The sequence below is a fragment of the Etheostoma cragini genome, chromosome 6 (assembly GCF_013103735.1).
Source record: "Etheostoma cragini isolate CJK2018 chromosome 6, CSU_Ecrag_1.0, whole genome shotgun sequence".
In the NCBI taxonomy this organism is placed as follows: Eukaryota; Metazoa; Chordata; class Actinopteri; order Perciformes; family Percidae; genus Etheostoma; species Etheostoma cragini.
Window position 1 is genome coordinate 10,543,789 of NC_048412.1, and position 22,828 is coordinate 10,566,616.

Sequence of the window (22,828 nt, forward strand, 5' to 3'; positions counted from 1 at the left end):
TAGTTTAAAATGTTCCAAGATCAGTAGCAGCAGATTCGTGCAGTTGGATAGTTAGATAGTACCTGAGAAATAGATATTTTCATTTTGCTTTGTGATCATAATCCTATTTTGTTTATTTTATGGATTATAGTGTTGATTGATTCCTGTCTGCTATTATCACTAAGGCTATCTTTCTTCCTTTAACTAATATCCCATTGTTTTACACTTTGAATGAATCCTCATAAAATCAAAATAAGACTCTCAAATACCATTTTATGTAGACTTAAAAACTCAGACACATGCAAGTATTTGTATGTAATAAAATCACACACAAACACACACACACACACACGCACACACGCAGAGCAACTGTCAGCTGCTAGATTAGGTGCAGTGGAGTACAGCAGGAGGAGCATTCAGGCACCGCTGTGACAGTAAATACTAACTGTAGCACTCTTACCAATACCAACCCTAGAATTATCCTCTCAGCAGAGGTCTCTCTCAGTCCTCCCTGTCTCTCTCTCAAAGAAGAAATAGAAGAAGAAGAAGAAGAAGAAATCAATGATGTGGGGGACACTCAGCCAGTACGGTGGGAGACACACCTCTATACAAGGCATACAGTAACTGATATGTCCTTGTTCTATTGACAATATAAAGTTAATACTGATGAAATCTGATGCTGTTGTTTTCAGTCTGACCTTTTGTACATGCTGAAACAGCTAACATTGGCACCAGTGTTTGATTAATGCATGCTAAAATCCTCATACAGATGACTAAAGGACTTGGACTATTACGTTTTGCTTTATCTCAGAGGCACCATAGCGGATTAAAACACTAAGAAGACAGAGGTGAAACTGCAACCAAACTTCTTAGTGCACTGCAGTAAATTAATCCAAAAGATTATTTTCAAAAAGTCAATGTATTCCACCAATGGATATCCTTTGTTAGGGGATACTGTGACTGTGGCTGAGTACTTCCCAGAAACAAATCTGCCTCCAAGGAGAGGTTAAGTTAAATGACAGGTACTTGGAACAATAAGGAAGTAGAACATGCAACAGATAATACCATGAAAACATCCAGATACATGTAGCTGTATTGCTGTCACAGATGCACTGCAGTGGACACAGCAGCACACTGTATAGACAAGAGGGAGAGGACATATAACGGACATGACATAATGACACTGTAATCTCCTCCAACTCATATATTCTGAAAAGACACTAAAGTGGAGCAGAGCCCAGGTGGTGCTGGTTATGGTCTGGAAGAGGTATGTGGTGGTTTGTACATCCACAGAGGATGCTAGGTCAAAAATGTTAAAGCACAACAGCAGAGGAGACACAGAGGTAATAGAGGAGAATATCAGAGTAAGAGGGGAGGGACTAAGGCACAGATATAGCAGAGAGGAAAAGAAAAGGGGGGGCCAGAGAAAAATATGAAGCACTTCTTAAATAAGCTTATAAGAGGACTCCCTGGTATAGGAATCTTCTCCAGTACTCCATCCAAATCCATATGTCACTTTCCCACCCTAGATCGTACTCTCTGCTGCATTCACTCTAATTGCGCTCTGCAATTACTCCTTTGCTTTCTCTCTGAAATATATATCATCAGGGGCTATATTGCTGAGGCGCCAGGGTTCTTAATCCTTCACTTTTTCAGTATTGAGTGGTTATGGTTTTTTGTGCACAAGGATGCTTATTCAATTTCTAGATTGCAAAATGTCAAATAAAATGATATTATACACTACATATCGTGAGAGAAAATGTAGTCAGCTTTATATCATACTGAAAGCTGAAATACAGATTTCAAAACATACATGGACTCCACAACAGTCAATCAGAGATAGGAAGTACAGCCGAATTACAGATTGAGTTGCAAACCGAGACCGAAGGGAAAATTGACTGACTAAAGTAGAGAGGCAAAACAGAGACAAAGCAAAGCAGGCACACTCATGCTTTCTTCCAAAGTACAGCCACAAGCTGTTGGACTCAGTCTGCCAACCAAGCTCAACTTCCCAGCCATAGATAAAGTGTGTGTGTGTGTGTGTGTGTGTGAATATAATTCATAAGCGTAGCCAAATCAAGATCTAGAGATTATCATGATGACCTTTGGCACAAAAAAAGAGAAAGGAAGGGAATAAGGGAGGAAGAATGGGAACAGAGGAGAGAAGGAAAAGTCGGGGGGGGGGGATGCATGCAAGGATGTTACACATGAAGTTGCAGGTTACAGTGCATCAAGTATTTTATATTCACCCCACATTTACCTGTAAGCACCTGCATGTGTTTGCATACACATCCATTCCCATAGGCTCCCTGTGTATAACCTTCTCCTCTCTCTGTTTCTCTGTCTTCATTCAATGGCTCCTTCCCCCCTTCTTTTACTTTCAAGGAAGGGTAATCCCTCTTGTAGCTAATGTGCTGTGACATTTCATGGTACAATAGGATTTGGGAGACACTATGTATTCTCATGGTGCCCGGGTCTGGCTGATAACCTCTCTGTCTGGGTGATTTCGCACTGCAAAAACTTCTAGACTAGTTTTTATCTCACTTTGGGAATCTAATTCTCAAGGTGGAAATGCAGTTCACAATAATATAGACCCTGAGGTGACAATTCGGGGTTATTGGCAAACCACAATTGTTGCATATGGCAGCACAATATTTTGAATAAAGAAAATTGACTATTATTAAAAATGACAATAATAGTCAGCAGTTAATGCGCTCATCAACCTTTAGGCACAGATATGATGCCGCCGGAGTGCCTTGAGCTGGATGCCACTTAGTGAAGGCAATGTTGGAAGGGATAAATGGTAAATTCTTTATGTGACATTTATTGGGGATTCCTTTTTTAGTTTGTCCGACCAATCAACGATGTTGAGGCAATGAATGAGAGCATCAGAAACCAAGAGACAAGAAGAAGATTCTGACCTCAGTTCTTTTCCTTTTAGCGTTACGTCCTTTGGTTGAGCACCCCAAGGTGTTAGCACCTTACCCTAAGAGGCATCTTACAGGATTTACATGCAGACCAATACAATTAGCTGACTTCCAGTTTCTTAGACACAACTGAAGCAGTTTAGACTGCATATTTTTCTGTAGCTTAAAAGGCATTGTGCTTACACAGATATTATTCAGTACACACAAGTACACAAGCATGCAAGTTGTCTTCATTTAAAGAATGAGAGGAACATTCTTATTTCCCCTATTAATACCTGTGGAGAACTACAAATGAGCTTAATTTATAGTAGCACAGAGAAAGCTTCTATTCATAAACAGGCTTTTACTGTAATAAAAAAATATACTCGTGATTATGACACCATTACATGGCAATAATATCTTGCCCTTCATATTATTTCTTGATTATTCAAACTGTAGGAAAGCCTTGAGTCCTGAAAAGGCAAATTTGATTCACGACCTGTTATTAAGTCAAGCCTTAAATCATCAAATGAATGACTTGAATGCAAATCATGTTAAAGCCCTTGATGCCGCACATAACGTCTTCCTCAAATAAATGCAGATTACAACTGAAGTGAACAGAGTGTTTATCTAGCTAACAACCGTACGAGGGGACTAACGTCTTGTCGCTTTTGCTTTCAGAGCGTGACAGCGAGCGTGAGACAGATAGAAGCTGAGAAGTGTCACGCCCACATTCATGAGACGGGGTTGCCAGGCCTGCTATTGCTGTTTTGGCTGACTGTGTTATACCTGGAGGGAAGTCAATGCTGCCGTCACTACACTGTGGCCAATTTAGCTGGAGCACAGCTGCTAAGAGGCTCCCTGAGGTGTGTGTGTATGTGTGCTTCAGGATTAAGCCACAGCACCAATTAATGCCTCAGACTGTTTTTCAAAGGATAAATTATTAACAGCAGAAGTGACCTCTCTGGTGGCCTTTTCTCCCTCCTCTGCTGTTCTCTTCTCATCTCCTCTCCTCTTTAACCTTCCTCTACTTTCCTCAAACTGGCCTCCCTCCCCTTCTCTTTCTTTGCCTGTGCTTGCTTCTGGTTTTATTCTAGTGACCCTAGTACAATTTCTGAAAGATTATGGATTTGAAATGTTTTCATATTTTACTCTAATTTAAATGGGGAAAAACGAGCCTGATTGTATATTTTGTTTCCTAAACGTGCAATTCAAAATTGGTTTGTTAACGGTAATATTTCTCTTTCGGGATGTGTTTTCCCTCACTAAACACTTTGGTATAATTATACCTCCAGGATACAGTTGGGCTTGACCGTTGCTCTATCCAGCTGCATTCCTCCTTTTTCCTCCCAGTGTTCAATAGCAAATGCATGTTAGCCAGTAATGGATACTTTTAACCTTTTCCAGGTAATTTGATCAGGCGGGCTTTAAATCAATCCAAACACACACACCCTTTCGGTAATGATCGGTAAATGCGTCGACTGCCGCTCTCGCTATTCAGCTATTGTTTTGTTTTTTTAATGACCGAACCATGTCTCTTGTTTTATTTGATGAATGGTTCAATACTGGATTCTGAATTATAAATGTGGGCTGCTGTGTACCATCTTTTACAGGGACAAAAGAGGAGTGAGAGTTAAAATGGTTTCAGACCATAAATGTATAAAACCAGCATGTTACTTCATGCTGTCATTCAGTATTCCAGTAAATGGATTTTTCTGTGGAAAACGGTGCGGCATCCCCTCGCTATATTATATTGGTCCAGTGGCTTGTCATAATCCAGATGTAATTTGTTTTGGCAGTTGACTCTATTAACATACTGTTGGAACACAGTGCACAGAATATAAATTGTGAGTTTCATTTCAACAGCAAAGTGCATAAAGTGGAGGTGCATTTCTGAATGAAGGTACCGAGTGTATGCCTTAATCGTACCATGTGTGTCTGATACCTCACTTTGCCTGTCTGTACTGGCTAGCTGTGTAATGCATTGCCACATTTTCCTTAGATGTTTCTGTTTAATCTTCCACCTGAGAAATAAAAAAACCTAATGATTTGATTTTGCTCTACCTTTTGTTGCGATGCCCTTTTATGGATTTTCCCTGTAGATATCCTCAGGTCATCATCTGATCTCAGTCAGCAGACCTTGGATGATCCCACTCAATATGTTCTTACACTCTGATTTCTTCCTCCCTCCCTCCATCCCTCTACCCCTCCCTCTTCTCTCTTTCCCTGAATATTTCCTTTCCTCTCAGATTTGATGAAGGAATTTAATTAGAGCAGAGAGAGAAACATGAAGGAACGAGGGACACAGTGAGGGAAGCAAGCAGAGTAATAATGAATGACCCAGACAGCAGACAAGGCAAAGATAAGTGTGTTTAAATCAGACCAGGTCGATCAGGAGGAGAGGGGCATATTGAACCTTGTTACTACATTGGACGAGACTGTATATACAGTAGCTGTAGTGGTGCATTGACTCTCCAACACGGCTTCGCTTACGAGTGAAATTACCTGCGAGCCCCAAAGTGCCCAGACATCCTTACACCGGAGTTCTTGTTTCCAGTGTTTTCATGTGATCTCCATCAGCATAGATTATTTTGATCGGATACATCAACCTTGGATTTGTTTTACAGTGCAGCTGTGTCCTGTTGTTAAGTGCAAGCACACATCCTATAATTGTAGGGAGATGAATGTGTATTTATACATTTCCTAATTCTTAGCTTAAAATGTACAAGCATTGAATTATTCCCAAGAGTTCCGAGGGATGTAGGTTAATACTTTATGGTCATATTTTGTATTTTCCTCATAACTTAAATAGGCTAATTTAGCCGTGGTAGCTAGTAGCCAGGTAGCTAATTAAGTATAGTAGTTTTTCTTTAGTTTTCTAGATACATTCTAGCCGCTAAACTGTTTTCATTCATTACATTTCATAACACTTTATTACATTTTACAGACATTAGTTTTCTTTTATGTGTCAGATGTTGCCCTTCTTTATTTTTAGTGCTAATTATCAACATTTAGCATGCTAACAAGCCATACTAAGATGGTGACAGGTGTAGCTAAAGTTACGTTCTTTTTTTGTGGTTTGCTACATGATGTTAAAGGGCATTTTTTCTTTTCCTTTGTTTGTGTGTAGGTGTTAAAATACCACCTTGAAAACATGATTTTTTCTTTTTAAGATTATTCTTTGGCGCAGTTTCGGCCTTCATTTTTGACAGGACAGCTGAAGGCATGAAAGGGGAGATAAAGGGGGGAATGACATGCAGCAAAGGGCTGCAGGTTGAAGTTGGACCTGTTGCATCAAGGAATAAACCTCTCTAAATGGGCAACTGAGCAACCTGATGGTTCATTTCAAGTGTTTTTTCTTGGTTCAAAAATATATTTGAACACCAATATTAACAGATGTTACTGTTCTTTTCCAGAGCGTCCAAGTCTGCAACGCGCTTTCACATCCTTTTCACCAACATTATTTCTTAGCTGCCTCTTCCAGTAATGTAATACGTTGCATCCCCATTTCTGTTACCTAGTATGCCCACATAATATACTGTATGTCACAACCTGTGATGTTGCTACGCTAGTGACATTTTAATTGATTTGCTAGTGAGAATATACCCCCCTTAACGTGCAAGCACGCACACACACACACACACATTTACACACTTGCCAATGGCTATCTTTTCAGCTTCTCATTTTTGCTGAGAGAAGATGAACCCAACACACAAGTGCGCAAACCCACACACACAGACACACACACGGCAGCTCTATCTTTTCAGCTTCTCATTGTTGTTGCGGAGAAACATTATTCTGTCTGCACTCTTATTCTATAGTCTCCATTCTTTGACCTGACGCTATATAAGCATTCTTTCTTATTCTTATGCCCTCTTATTCTGATGTTAATTTGGCTGTCTGAAAGGACTGGCAGAGGATTGTTCTGTCTCATTCAACAAAATACGCTAAAAAGTCATTCCTGGGATTAAAAAAAAGCTCTGCGGTGGATTTCCAGGGCTCTGTTGTCATCTCTGCAGTTGCCCGTCGGCCCCCTGTTCATATGCTAATGAGCCAGAGCTTGATTGTTTCCTCATATTTTAATCTGCTGCACGGTGTTGGAAGAGCAGCGTGCGAGTACGAGGAAGAGATGAGACGAGAGAAAAAAGATGATGGAAAAACAAAAAGAAGACAGGGCAGAGGCTGCCAGTGGCTAAGGAATGGAGAAGAGGAGAAAGTTGAAGACAAAGACGGGGAGATGAAGTGTATGTAAGAGGAGGAGAGAAGCGAAGTGTTTGACAGGAACAGTGACGAGGTGAGGGACATGAGAGGACAGAGAGATATTATTAATATGCAGGGAGGACATGATAAGATAAAAAGGGATAGAAACACTGCTGCATGATGAGCGGCAGGTAGGAATATACAGTTCGCCTAATAAGGAGACATCCAGAGTTCATTAACAGTGACAAAGAAGTGGAGCTACTGTTGTTGAAAGTTAATATTCAGCATTCCTCCAGTTTAAACTTTGAGGGGAGTCACCGGAGAGAAGAAAACCTCCATACTTTCCCCTTGCACGTAGCTCTGTATAGAACCAATCGGAAAGGCCGTCTGCTGCCGCTCATCATGCATACTGCAGGGTTGAAACACTGACCAGGGGCCAATGAGAGGAGCGAGAGAGACTTTCTTGAATAAACTAACGTGTCATTTGCATAAATATACATAATAAAAGAGCTTTGTGGAAAGCTGCTCTTCAATATGCATCCCCCCTTTTTTGTAATAGAGGTCATGCAATTAAAAAAGAAGAATGTAGCATTTGATTTTTTTGGGGGGAATATACACAGAGAAGTGAAGAAAAAATCATTGCAATGAGTTTGGTAGTATATTGCAGTAAAATGTTTATTATTGGAAAGAAAGGGTGATTTTCTATTTTTTTAGAAAGAGTGCAAGGTCAGCTGCTTTAGTGTTGGTAGATTTTTTCAGTTAATGTGAGTGTTTCAGACAGCAAAGGCAGCACGTATGCAAGAAAACACCTTACCAGGGACTTGAGTCTGAGCCAGCATGTAGTACATATGTTGAGATATGTGCATTGGTAGACTTCCTTGTCTTTAAGTGTTAGGAAAAAGAAGTAGAATCCGTACTTGGCTGTCATGCCAATAAATACATTTAAACTGAAAAAAATGGATATCACTAGGTGGTTGTAGTTTTGGGACATGTGCTGTGATCCATGGACTAAGGCTTTTTGCTTTGCTCTTTTTTGGAAGCACTGTCTTGGTCAGGTATAATTTGCACACTCCCAAAATGAATCTACTACATTTGTTCCATTTTGGCTAGCAGCAGCATTGAGCGTCCATTTGCTGTCAACTCCAGATCTAATAGCAGAGCACGATTCTGTGTTCTTAACATCCACATCTCCAAGTTAAGTGTACACTTGTGCACCAACGCATACCAACACATACACATGCCAGATAAGAATATCAATATTGGACCATTGCTAAAGTCTTTTAAATTCTCAATTTTTACAATATCTGTGGCAAATTTGATTAAGGTCAAGAAAATATCGTAGTTATGGCAAATAAAATACGGTTACGGTACGGTTAGAGTTAGCAACTACTGTTAAACCCTTTGTTAAATTTGGAGACAAATTATGATTACAGCTTATAAAATGCGAGCATCACTTGCAGGTCTGTGACTAGAGGCAAACTCCAGTCTCATGCGTCCTCCCCGTCTTCAACAAGCCTCTTCTTGCTGTCTTTTTGAACGGACCGCTCTTTCACCCAAGATACAAAAACATAAAGATGAATTGTACCAACTTCACCAACCACATTATGTGAACAAATAAACCAAAAGTATATACCCAAATATAGACACAGTTGCTCAGCAGCTCCACACTCAGTTGCTCCACACACACACAAGTAAACACACATGCATAGCCTTGACCCCAAGAACAAGAGCCCTGCAGCCTGAGTCAGATTCAAATCAATCTTAAGGTAAACAGCTTGCCTATAAACTCACCCATAGACGTCACCTCCCCTCTCTCTGACCTTCTCACGAACACAGTCACAGGAATTCGCTGAGAGTTCAGCAACGTCACCACGGCCTCTCCATCATCTCCTTATCTCACACCAGGTCAGTCAGCACCAAGCCCAAACTGGATGTCCCCCTGGGATGTTTGTGCAACTTGTTTATGACAGCCCAAGTGTTGTTGATGCTTTTGTTGCTGATGTTAGGAGAAATAGAGAGGTAGAGGGTTGTAACACGGTGTTCCACTGGGAAGCAACCTAGATGACCTGATCTTCTGAGGAGACAGAGAGGAACGGGGGGGCGTTTTGGGAAGGGGACTGCGAGAGGGACGAGGGGGAGAGGAAATTAGGGGAGAGGTGAGAGATAAACAAGACTAGAGAGACAGAAAGTGGAAGCACATGAGGTGTAATGGCGGATAGATTAACAGCAGAAAGCATACCACAGCAGAACGCGTGATCAGGGTTAGTTGAGGTGGCTTTATAGCACTGCTAGTTCTAAAATGCAGCGTCAAAGACTTTCTTTTCAGAATAACTCAGTACTGACAGACCAACGTTATTACAGTACTGTATGTGACCAAAAGGACACATTTTCATTTAAAAGATGAGCCATTTTCCCAGCGGAATAACTTTTTATACATGTGTTCCAGTGTGTATGCAGTTACAGATACTGCTTTTCATTGCGTCCTACATTTCACAAATGTTGCAGATTCCTGTTGCACAATTTTTCTGATGAGCAATGAAATAGGTCATGCGGACTATAGTCTGATTGGTCAACTTTCTTCATTTCTAATTCAAATGATCGTTTTTCTATTCTGATTGACCTTACCATGATCTAAAATCGAGGCTGATGAAACTTGCAGACACCCTGGTAAAACATGATATCCACTTTTTCTGCCTCATAAAAACTGCAGTGTGTCTGCAGGTCCTGAAACAGCCTTATATTACAATAATTATGGGTGTTAAGGCTCAGGGGTATTTTTAAAGCTAGTTTTACACTTGTAAGATAAAGTGGTTGGTGTGGTATATTTTTTGTACTTTCACAAATAACCCCAATTACAGCGGCTCATATTTGTCATGTATTTCAACTGCACATTTGTTCAGGTATGTTACTGTAACTGGCATGAAAATAAGTCCTCAAAAACTTTAATGCAACATGCAGAGACTTGATTATCAGTGCACTTTATGGAAGGACAAACTAAAAGAACAGCAAATCCTTTTTTTTTAATTCTAAACAACTCCTGGAACTGGACTTTAAAATGGTTTTATTAAATAATCCACAGATGTGATTCCTCCTCCCCCCCCCCCCCCACACACACACACATATAATTTAATCTCCATGCTTGTCACAGGCTATACCTCTAGCCTATAAACTTGATACCTGTACGTATCCTGTATTGAATATCATTAGGCTTGTCTCCAAGAAGGCTATTTATACCTTCACACAGCATTAACTGAACTTACTGTGGCCTTCTCTTCTTCCACTAACATAAATACGCCATGTTTCCTTCCTTTATTTCAATCATATAAAATATTTATTTTATGTTTGGTGATTGCATTACCCCAAGGCCACATCGTCCAGTCAGACAAGGCCTGGACACAACAAGTTTGGCATTCAATTCCTGAAAAGATGATTTGTTGCCTTTTTAATGTTTCCGACAGAAGCGGCAGCCAAGGCTTAATTTAGCTGCTAGTGTAATCTCTAAACCGGGATGGTATATTGGGAGCCATGTTTCCATTCCAATGTATTCATAAGCTCTTCCTTAAACCCTTCCGCTGCTGCGTTTAGAGGCACAGAGAGTAAGAGAGACTTTCAGCGCTGGACCCAAAAATAGCCCGCATTCTTTCCTCTGTGTTTCAGGAAGCATCCGAAAAGGCTGGAACAACCCGCTCTCACATGTCCCCCTCTTTCCTTTCTCCACTGTCCCATCCTCTTTCTTCTTATCCTTTTTCACTCTGTTCTCATCATCAGCCATTCCTCCTGTACTCTCTCCGTACTCTTTTTCCCTGCCGTCTTCTCTTTCACCGCCTCTCTCCCATTTCTTTAGCCCTTCCTTGCTTCCTTTCACCCAAAGTTCACCCCTCTCTGGGACTTCTTATTCTCTACTCGGCTTCCTTTCTACCATAACTTAGTGAGTCTTTCAATCCCTTCATCTATATTGGACTCACGCTTAATATAGCTAAGATTGATCCTTGTTAATGTCCCCGCACACACACCCACGGGAATAAGAAAAAAGGTGTTGCATCATATTAATGCACATGGAGGAGCATATTGCCAAAGACGAGCCTTGTTAAGTGTATTGTGGAGTTATGGCAGCTTCAGATTCATTGTTGGCTATTACTGTAATCTCCCTGTAAGCCATGTACCTCTCACACTTTTATATCTGCATCTCTGTCTTGCTCAAACAAAGATAAATGTGCACGGATACCACACACTGGCACACTCGGCGCCTCAGCATGCAATAAAAAAAACTGTTTCTGCTAAAAATAGCAAGGGAAACCTGACCTTAGCAAGGTCAATGTACTTTTACGGGAACTCTGGAAAGAACTGAGCTCTGGTTGTATGTGAGGGTGGGGGTGGGGGGGGGGTTAGCTGAAACCCATTTTGAGAAGCTACACCACTCATTGTTTGGAAAGAAGAGAACTCTTTAGGGACAAGAGGGCTATCTATAGACAAGTGTGTGTGCATAGATAGTTTAGTTGTGGATATCTGTGTGTGTGTGTGTGTGTGTGTGTGTGTGTGTGTGTGTGTGTGTGTGTGTGTGTGTGTGTGTGTGTGTGTGTGTGTCTGTCTGTCTATCTAGTAGGTTTTATGTGTTCTAACCTAGCCCTGAATAAAGGAGGAAGGGCAGCATTCACAGAATGGGCTTAATGACAAATGGGTGGTAGACAGTAGAGTACAGGCCCGGTCGCATCAGCATTTAAAACAGCCAATTCTGTGAAAATTAAGGCTCACGTGTGCAATTATCATCTGCATAAACAGTTTGTGTGAGGTTAAATTTTGGAGAATTTTAACCAATAGCAAGCCATTTGGACAGTGTTGAGTGAACAGAGAACAGAAAAGTCCAAAATAGACCACCATTAACTTTTATTTATCCTTCCTTTTTTGGAATATAAATTGCTCCACATAAAAGGAAGTTGGTAGTGCAGGCGGCGATATATAGAGGTTTACTCCTCGACGCAGTGGTCCCTGGTTCGACTCCGACCTGTGGCCATTTGCTGCATGTCATTCCCACTCCTCTCTCCTTTCACATCTTAAGCTGTCCTGTCAAAATAAAGGCCTAAAATACCCCAAACAAAACTGTGTGACTTTGTAAGTGACCCCGCTAAAAAGTGAACACAGTTAGCAACTTTGCTAGTTTGGAGAGCTTTTTCCCCCCTTTATTATCTATTTGTCAAATGAAATGATGTACAGGTAGTCAGATAGCTCAGTTGGTAGAGCAGGCATCCATATGGAGGATTATTCCTCAATGCCTCTCTCTCCCCTTTCATGTATTCAGCTGTAAATATCTTCAAAAAATAATGAAATGATGTACAATCCTGAAAGCAAACTGGCAGATGAATAAATGCCAGTACAGAGACAAGAGAAAGCAGCTCAGAAAGCTATTGTGAACTAGCACGACCCTGGCTGGCTAGCATGAAATCGGTCAGCTAGACTAGCTACACTACAACACTATGCTTCTTGAACCACATATTTGTAACTTATTGTGCTTTATATGTTTTAGTGTCTTGAGAAGAACTACTTGAAATAGTTTGCAAAGCATTTTACTATTCAGACAAAGTCATTAGGTAGTCAGCAGCATAGGCTTATATGACACCACGCAGAAATGTTTTGTGGTGTGTTGCTCACAGGCTCAGCCATGCATGCAATCTACGAAGAGCCAGGGACTGTGTTTGCTTTGTGTGACAGTTTGTGTTGCTGCCTCTAAGCCTTTTTCGCACTGCGAGAGCTGCTCCACTGTACTTAGTGTGTCAACAATACCAGCTGACAGGCAGCCTTCAGTCCACACACTCCGACTGCAGAGTAATCCGTAAAAGAGAGAAACTGGGAGAAAGAGGGAAAAGAGGGAGACGTATAGCGCGAGTATATGGGAAGAGGAAGGATAGAGGGGAAAAGAGCAAGAGATTGAGCGATGGTGGAGTTGAATTTGACAGTGAGTGAGAGAGAGAGAGAGAGAGGAGAATGCACGGTTGCCAGAAAGAGAGAGAGAACTTTCAATGTTTCAAAGGATTTCCCTATCACAGGCTCTGACACATTACATACACAGCTCACTATCGGCCCGACCCTGACAGCTGCACAAATTGGCTGAAAGAGGTTTCCTGGGTAAGGGCTTTGATCAGGTGTGTGTGTGTGTGTGTGCGTGTGTTGTGTTGTGTCAGGGACTGAGAGGAAGAGGAAAGATGTACATTTGTGCACACTTGGACATCTGAGTGTGTGTGTATATGTATGAGTGAGTGAAGAAAGACTCTTTTTCTGCTCCAAATCATGGTGGAATGAAATGAATGTACATAGATAAGGCTGACACTGTGAATAAATGCTGCCAGTTTGGTTTGCTTTCGCATATTGCATGTGGCGACATGCGTGCAACGTGTCTTATCTTACAGTTTTTTTTTGGATTGCTAAACAACAGCGGGCACAACTGGAGCCACATGTGCAAAACTCTAACTACCGTCTGCTCTACAGCAGTTTACGTGGACCAAACTCTAGTTCCTTTTCAATTGCTTCAACACAGTTTTCAAAATTCTACACAATTAGCCCATGGCTTTAACCACAATGTGTACAATACTGTGGAGCTCTTTGTTCGAATGCTAACACACTGCTGTCAAAGCTGTTAACCATGGATTCCAAACAGAATAGATTTCAGTCTGGTGCCTATCAAACACTGCTGATTGCAATTTTAGCTGAAAACCTAAGCAGGTGTCTCGTTTTAGAATAGTTAGTGCACACATCCTTTTTTTTTGTATACAAACATAAGAATTACAAACAATTATACACTGTAACATTTGAGAGAAACATGGAAAAGAGCTAAGATACCAACATGTCCAGGTGAGATGCCTGAGGTTACATACACAGCCATGAAAACATTACATCTTTAGTAAAATTGTGTTCTTACTGTGTTTCAGAAAGTAATGGAGATGGCACAGTATTTGTTCTTTCTGTTATGCACCTTTAGTTTTTTTTTCCAGTAATTACATTAATTGCTAGGCTAAATACTATATTGAAGCAAAGTGCTGATTTCCTTACATGGAAATATTAAGGATATACATCAGATTTTAGCCGGGGTTGTTTCATTTGTATCTGATACTTCAAATCCAACACGTATCCATGTTTTCTTTCAGAGGTGGTCAGTAAACAAACCTATTGTTAAAAGGCTTATATCAAAATAGTTCAGGCTTTGAAGCAGCGAGGTTTCCAATATCAGGATCACAGGCACCACATGCAAACACATACATGCACCTTTCAGTACATACCACACACTGTTGGGCCTTAAGCAGCTCCTCTGGAGGAATTTGGATTATAATGCTTTGCTCAGTGTTTCTGTTTACTAGCACCTTAAAAACTGTATTTAATAATAATACAGCTTCAGGATATCAGAGATAGCCTTTTCTTCTCACTCTTTTCAGTAATAATATTGACACATTTATAGTGATGTTTTACAAACGCAATCAGCATGGCACTAGGCATGCTCCTCTGAGGTCCATGAAAGTGTATGTTGACATTATGGGCATTAGGAGTCCCCAGAGGATGAACTCCACTGACTTGGGTGATACTCAACTTTTTCCTACAGCGCCATAGCAAGCTGGATTTTTGTTTTTGTTTTTTATGAAATATCTTGACAACTTTTGAATGGATCACTTATGCATATTTTTATGACTTTGATGATCCTTTGACTTTTCCTCTAGGACCACCAGCAGGTCGGCAAGTTTGGGTTTTTAATGAAATATTTCAACAACTTTTTTATGGATTGCCATTCAATTTGGCACAGACTTTCATGTTCCCCTCAGGACTGATTTTAGTACCTTTTGAGGTTCCATTAACTTTTCATTTAGTATTTCACTTCAAGAGTGTCAATACTTTGGTTTATGACCAAATACCTACAAAATAAAACGTTAACTGAGTAAACACAGTATTAAGAGATATTCTGGAGAAAAACAACAACACCATGCTACAAATGTATAGGGTTTTAGGACTCACTTGCAATACAGAGTTATATTTGTCACAGCCATTACAATAAAGTATTATCCAGTGTAGCCTTTTTTCATCTCTGCACTTTATGGTTTTGTTCAAGTGTATAGGCTCATTCTGGGCTGTCAGTGTAAGGCACTAACCTGTAAATGACACTACTCCACAGGCACCATCTCCTTTTACTGCTTGTCTGCTGTACATGGGTTGAATCCTGTTAGCTTCGTCTGCCTAAGCTGCCAGCGTGTGTGTGTGTGTATGTGTCAGGAATCAAGGGAAGTACAGGTAATGGATTAATATCAGCGCTGGCTCAGGCTCTACATTGCTGGGTGGTGGCAACCTGTCATTATCATAAACACTGGCTCACACACAAGCTCACACACGCTCACTGGCAATTGCAACGCACATGCACATACAAATACAATATACATGCAGATGCGAACATTTCTTCTCTCACCTGTTTCTCTCCCTTGCCTCAACTCTCTCTCCCGGTCTCCTTACTTGTCATTGTGGCACACAGTGGAACTGGCCTGTGATCATCTCGAATCCAGTCCCATTCAGTGGGACCAACGCTGAGACTAGATTTCTTTGATGAGACAATGTTTGGCTCCCAACTTTAAGGAGGCAGAAGAGCATTTTGAAGGCTGTTGTCATATGAGCCATCAGGCTTGTTTAGTTCCTCCAAACTTGACCTAATAGTTTGCCTAAGGCAGCGCGCAGGCAAAGGGGGTGTGCACTCTGATCCCATCATCCAAACACTCATTAATCCTCACACTGCCCTTCTTCCCTGCCAGAAATGGTCATCTTATTAAGTCATTTAGTCAGCATTGAGCTGTGTAATTGGACCGTGGAGGCCGATAGGAAACGTTTGAGTAAATTAGGGTTGAGAAAGGGCCGAGGCCTGGATCAAACACTGGATGGCCTGGTTTGTGCACCAATAACAGGATGCTTGACACAAACTTCTTAGAGCACAATGAACGTGCCCAATGTAGTATTCTGTGGTTTCATGAAGTTGATGACAGTACATTGAAGTAGAAAGATTACTGGTATCAAGAAAATGTCATTTAACTCAAGATGATTTCCTTTTATCATTTTGATCCAACTCTGATTGGATACCAAAGAACAAGTTAAATGATCACATTTTTAAGATTCCGTTTTAGACTGAAATACCTGTCAAGACAGCTGACAGCAACTTTTAAATTAAATACACTCACCAGCAACAGGACATACGCTCAGAGCCTTGTGTCCACCGACACTTTGTCAACCTTTATCTTTAACAAAGCTACCAGTGGCTTAAGAAATTTCCTGTTCCATAACACATAAACCCTGTAACTTACAGCTGGTCACCCCAATCCTTATGTTGAGCCTGCCTGAACAGTGATGTTTATTGCATTGTCATCAAAGCTGGAGAAGTTACTAAGATGCAGCACAGCTTGTTATCGCTATTGATACAGGCACCCACAGTAAAACTTGGTACCATGATCATAATGAGCAGTACTAATGACACCCATCCTGCTTCCTTAATTTGATGTGCTTCCTGTTGAATCAATGTATTGGTGTGGGACTTAATGCAGGATGCGATTATTCACAAGGATGTGAGTTTGGTATAAAGATGATGTTGTGTTTGATGGGTAGGACTGAGGTTACCATGCACAGCAGCTGGAATCTCGCAGTATCACATATCACGCAAAAATCAATCTTGGCAGGCTTCAAGTAACGTGTTTATGACTGATCTACCAGCCTACCGAACAAATCAGCCTCTGGTGAGGAGCTACTGGCAGCCACAGGCGCAGTTTATTGAGTGTGTGTGTGATGGCAGCAACAAAATGAAAACATGATACACCGATGGTTCATCCAATCATCTCTCAGGTATTTTTGGAAGTGCCTGACCTTTTTCAAACAGTTTTCAATGAAGGCTTCTCAGATGCTTCTGTGTAACAAACCACGTGGCGTGTCAGGTTAGGACTGAGGGGCAGAAATCTAAAAACCTTTTTTTAAATTTATTTTTTAGCATTTTTAAATTAGTAACTATTGTGGCACAAAAAATGGCTAAAACATAACAAGGCTAGAAAAATATATTTTGAAACTAAATACATTTTTATATAATTAGAATATATATATTGTGTTGTGACCTCTCCTTCTTTTTCTCTTTCCATCTCTGCAGCAGTCTTATGCTCCTCCCCCTCCGCCCATGGCTCCGCCCAGCCCTGGCACCACAGGAGGAGGAGGAGGTGGTGTTGGAGGAGGAGGTCATGGAGGAGGGCTAGTGGAGCAGCTTAGTAAGACTAACCTGTACATCAGAGGCCTACCGCCTGCCACCACCGACCAGGACCTCATTAAACTCTGCCAGCCGTGAGTTCTGTTCTATTCAATTCTATTCTATTCTATTCTGTTCTGTTCAGCTTCATCTGACCATGTCCTCGCTCTGCATGTGCATCCTTCAGAGCAGCTGAGCTCAGTTCATTCCTGCTCTGTTCAGTTTACCTTTTTGTAATTTGTTTTGCGTGAATCCAGAAGCAGCTTATAATGAGTATCAACAGTTTGCTCTTGACCTTTCTGCTCAAACCCCCCTGTGCTTCCTCAGAGGAAAAAACACACCCCAGCTGGGCCTAACCCATCCGCTCCCTTCTGCTCTAGGTCATCGGCACTCATGCCGCACAAGGACAGACACATGCATCCTTTTATCCATCAGCAGAAGATTACAAAAATGAGGCAATTACAGTAATGTATTCCTTTTTGCTGTAACACAGTTATATAACGCATTACTAATTACATCTCAGTAATTTTATATCTAGTACAATCTCAGTAACGCATTTTAATGCAGCATACATATATATACACAACATGTCAGGAATTATTGTTAAGGCTTGCTACAAGTAAATATAATTGCATTTAATCAGCCGTGGAAAGTAACTATGCTGTACTTCAATACAACTGTAAGGTACTATTAATTGAGTATTTTCCTTTTCTCCTACTTGCCTATGGTGCATTTTACTAGTCTATTTTTATAGCTTTAGTTAATTTAAATATTCATAATAATTATACAAAATGTTATCGATAATCAATGATACCTGTTTGCCAAGTCAAACTTCTGCTGTTATTTTGGAAGGTGGAAAGTAACTCACAAGTAATGCAAAAGTACTGTAAAGCATTACAATTCAGAGGCGGTAATATTGTAATATACCTAATTACTCTCAAATGACAATAACTATTATAATATAATGTGTTACATGTGTATTGGAAGTAACTTGCCCAACACTGGTCTTTAACATATATGCCAAGAGTTGTGGAAATGTATTGTTTAAAGACTATATGAAATATAGGACTTATCCATTCATTCCATGAAAGAAAGTCTAGTAATACTAGACTTAATAGAAATGCAATTACATAGTAGTCAATGGTACCAAGTGATACAGCACAATTTAAAATATGAAGCTTTATTACAACTGATCTGCAAGATTTGTAGTGGAGCTGATGGAAGCTCATCACTATCCATCAGCAGCTGGGTTACGTCTGATCAAGTTGATACAGTGTTTATTTTAACCCACAGTGCTTTGGTAGCAGCAGTTGTTATACACTGTTTGGGTTGTAAATGCCCCATTGCTCTCTGTTTAATTGCTAAAAACATGGAAACTGAAAGTTCACCTTGGAAGACAGAGACAGTCTCACCACAAGGTCCACTCTGCTGCTTTCTGACATTTCCCTTGATCTTCCTCAACAGATGGAGTTTAAAAGAATAGAATTAAAAACGCTAAAAGGCTATAGAGAAAATAGGATAGGATATAGAGAAATCTGAGCTTTTTCTGTAGTATGATTATAAAAAAAATGGTGGTAGCACTTTACATTCCACCAAAGTAATAAGATGGTAAAAGTGGGGTAACAGTGTGATTATAAAGAGGTAATTACCAAGGTAATAACTGGGTAATACATCACCGTAATAAGATGTAATACTGGGATAACAAGGTCAAGGTAACAGATGTAATTACCAATGTAATAACCAGGAATTGGTTCAATGATAACCATATGTATATACTTAAATATTGCCCCTTTAATAACACTGTTACCCCAATATTACCATCTTATTACCGTGGTGGAATGTAATGTGCTACCAAAATGGAACATTGAATTATATTTTTCAGTACTTAGCATTAAATGACTTGGATAGGAATACTTGAGTACTTGATAGAGACCTCGGGTGTGAGCATGTTTTCTTACGTTCACAGCAATACAGCTCAGCGTATCAGATCTTTCAGTTAATATATGGGTAAATGATGCAAATGATAAACCAGCTCTTCCAGAGAGGATCCTGTTTGCCTCCAAATATGACCTAATATTATCAAATTTAACTGGAGAATGATATATTGAGCAAAATATTCAGCTGGTCAAGGCTTTCAATGTCTCACCAGCATTTGTAGTCGATCTGATTTTGGAATAAATAAAAAGGTGGATTAAAATAAAATGTGAAGACTGCGCATACACACACACACACACACACACACACACACACACACACACACACACACACACACACCATACCTTGCCCTTCTGCATGTCAGCTGCAGTTCAAGCCTGTTGTATTTCAGCATAGCCCTGGAGGCGTTCTGGAGAAACAGGGTGAAAAATGGGGGCCAATAAAAGTTTCATTAGCGGCCCAGTCAGTTTGCCAAGTGGCCAGTAACATTTAGGAAAGGTCAGTGGTGGAGGGGGCCTGTGTGTGCTGTTGGGCAGCAATCTTTGCCTTGGCTTTCTAACTCTGTGCGGCTTTCAGAAATACACTGAATAGCAGTTTCCTGTCACTCACTGATGTGACATGCGCCCAAACAAACACACACAAACAGGCATTTTATTCACGCGCATAGTCCCTTGATGCTGATACACACACACACACACACACACACACGCTTACTCACTTTAGCTCAGTGTGGTCCTCATCCTTATTGTTACCAAGCGTGGCTTTTTTTGCGTATGCTAACCCGCCTACCAGCACCATCCTTTTCTGTCAGATTCTGTCATCCTCCTCATTTCCTTGCTCCATCCTTCTCTCTCTCTCGCTTTCTCTCTGCCTTTGTCCCTCAGTCTACCCCTCACCCTTCTCTCTCTGTCTCTGTGCCAGTTCTCAGAGTGTCAGTGAAAAGTGCTGTTGTCAGCTGACATTTCCAATCACTCCCCCGGTCGCCCAAACTATGGACACACTTTTAACGTCTGGGGACAGAGCAGAACGTGAGCGGAATCTAAAGCAGAGCACAAGGGCAATTTCTCTCTCTCTTTCTCATTTTAACTGACACTGTCTCTGTCTCTCTCACACTTACACTGATTCAACACACTATCTATCTATCTATCTGCTAGTCTCTACTTCATGATGGAGGGGTTGTATAAGGACAGACAACTTACGAGAGAAATTACGGAAGACCTTTATAAAACACTAAATGACTTTGCAGTCTCTCGTTAATCCTCAGCAGCTCAGTTAGAAAATGCTAAATCATGTAAATTTGAAAAGCGTCCCAATGAATGTGCTTTATGTTTGGTAGCAGTTGATAGATCTGAAACCTAAAACCTAGACATGTCTGTCTGTCCTAAAATGTATTGTGTAGTATTTCAGAGACAGATTCCATCTTCAATCATCTTACTGTCTTATGAGCAAAACTCTGTGGACAAGAATTCATTTAAGTAATACAGCATAAACCTTTTTTTTTTAAATAGTTGTTTGTAGGTGCCTACCCTGACAACTGTGTTGACTGTGTTTAATTTTATTTTTAACAGCGACAAACAACTACAAACAAAACACTGAGACGGGGAAAACGTCCCAGGTCAAAAAATAAATATATATATATATAAAAATAAAACCCAGAAAGGAAAGACAGGAGGGAAAGAGACAAAACACCCGCAGAAACAGACACAAACAGACACACACACAGTCAGACAGACAGAAGACAAGGGACCAAGTGTGTTTGACAATTTTAATAACTTTTTTTATCCCATATTTGATCTGTTACCTAGCAGTGAATTCCGGTGATGAAAAGTGAAGCTGATGCGGAATTGCCTTAAACCTGCATTCTATCTCAGTTCCAGTAAAGGGCAACTCCACTGGCTCCGAAAAGAAATCAGTTTCTATAGAAGTCTATGGGAAACTGACCCTACTTCTCACTTGATTAATTACCTCGGTAAACAGTGTTCTAACAAGTTCATGGTTTCAATTCTTCTTAAATACAGCATGATATCCATTTAGTAAATTATTATAGAAGATAAAGCAGGGGATGTGTGGCTACACACTGACCTTTCAAATATAACAGAGGCTTAGCAATGCTAGCCAAAGCCATGTGCACATTAAATAGCTGTCAACTTGTTTTTGAGTGCTGTCCATCTTTATGTCTTAAACTTTAACCCTCTCTCTATGTGTTTTCACTTCATCCACGTTAATTGGAACATCTTGGTCGCCTAAAAATATTTTGTTTGCCGATTTTCTGTACGGCCATACATGCAGATGTATGGCACCAGTGACTGGAGGTCCGTATTTACCCGCCAACAGTGATTTTTCGCTCTAGCATTTAGGTTACCGCAGCGCGATTGTTACCACAACCAACACTGGCTTGGCTGCGGCATCTTCCCCAGCTCCGCCCTCATGTCCAAATATGCTCAATTCTGGCTCCAAAATACCAAGATGGCAATTGCAAAAATGCAAATTGCTGGCTTCAAAACGGCAGTCCACAAATGACTGGGTGACATCACGTCCACCATTTTTTTTACAGTCTGTGTTCTTTGCACATCTATTTCTGTCACTTTTTGTGTTTATAACAGAGTGCCAGGCACTAACAGTGTTACCTGCCAAGTGCCCTGCAGAAGAGTCTGAAAGCATGCTCTGCTTTCCCCATTTGAGCTATTATGGAATCACACTCCTCTCTATATTGGTCAGCTTTTCACCCAGCCTCAAGTGTGGCCATTTTGAACAACTATAAATACTAGTTTTCTTCTATTATAACCCGACCCTTAGGGTCAACAGTCGTGAAATTTTGCCAACGCTGGTGTTATCTCACCTAATTTCACTTTAACTACATTGACAAAAACATCCTGTGTTAAAGTTCCTAAATGGATAATATATTGAGCTCTCTGAAGAGTTACGGCCAATGACGTAGTGAAGATCTCACTCATTTCAATTCAATTCACCCTCCATGTATTTAAAATAGAGTATACCAACGTCTGAATGCACCACCTTACTGGCCTTCCAGACACTGATTAAAACATCATAAAAAGCCCCTTTGGCAGATAAACTTGTTTGAGTGGCATCAATCTATCTTCTGAATTCACAGCACATTGCCTTTTCTTCATGGAAAAACTCCAAGACTTCATTTCTGTAAAGCCCCTGAACATGTTAAACTACATGTGGGGAATCAATTCAAAGACTTCTGAAGCACTGCACTCTTTCAGTAACCTCCATCTGTGTTTGTCTGAGTCTAACTGGCAGAGAGAGGGACAGATGAGGGAAGTGCAAGAGACAAGACAACTGCATCGGATCCCCAATTACGGGATACCTCACACAGAGACCAACCTACGTGCACACACCCACACACACACACACACACACACTGAAACACATACACAGCCTCAGACACAACATGCACAACTTACAAACTCAGAGAACATGGACATATCCATAATGTATGTGTACACTCACAGGCGTCCTGGAGAGATGTAGAAAGGATGTGTGTGTTGGTGTGTGGCAACTGGAATGCAGTAGACATCAAACGATAAGCATCCATTGTCTGACA

General features: G+C 40.7%; 1 protein-coding gene across 9 annotated transcripts in view; it reads left to right on the forward strand.

Moving 5' to 3' along the window:
* The window catches only part of LOC117946855 (RNA-binding motif, single-stranded-interacting protein 3-like), a 173,818-nt gene that overhangs the window by 74,575 nt on the left and 76,415 nt on the right, over nt 1-22,828 (forward strand). For all 9 annotated transcript variants that reach the window (XM_034875282.1, XM_034875280.1, XM_034875279.1 and 6 more), the window contains one exon: nt 17,230-17,417. In XM_034875282.1, coding sequence (XP_034731173.1) covers nt 17,230-17,417 — 188 coding nt within the window. The remainder of the gene's footprint in view (nt 1-17,229; nt 17,418-22,828) is intronic.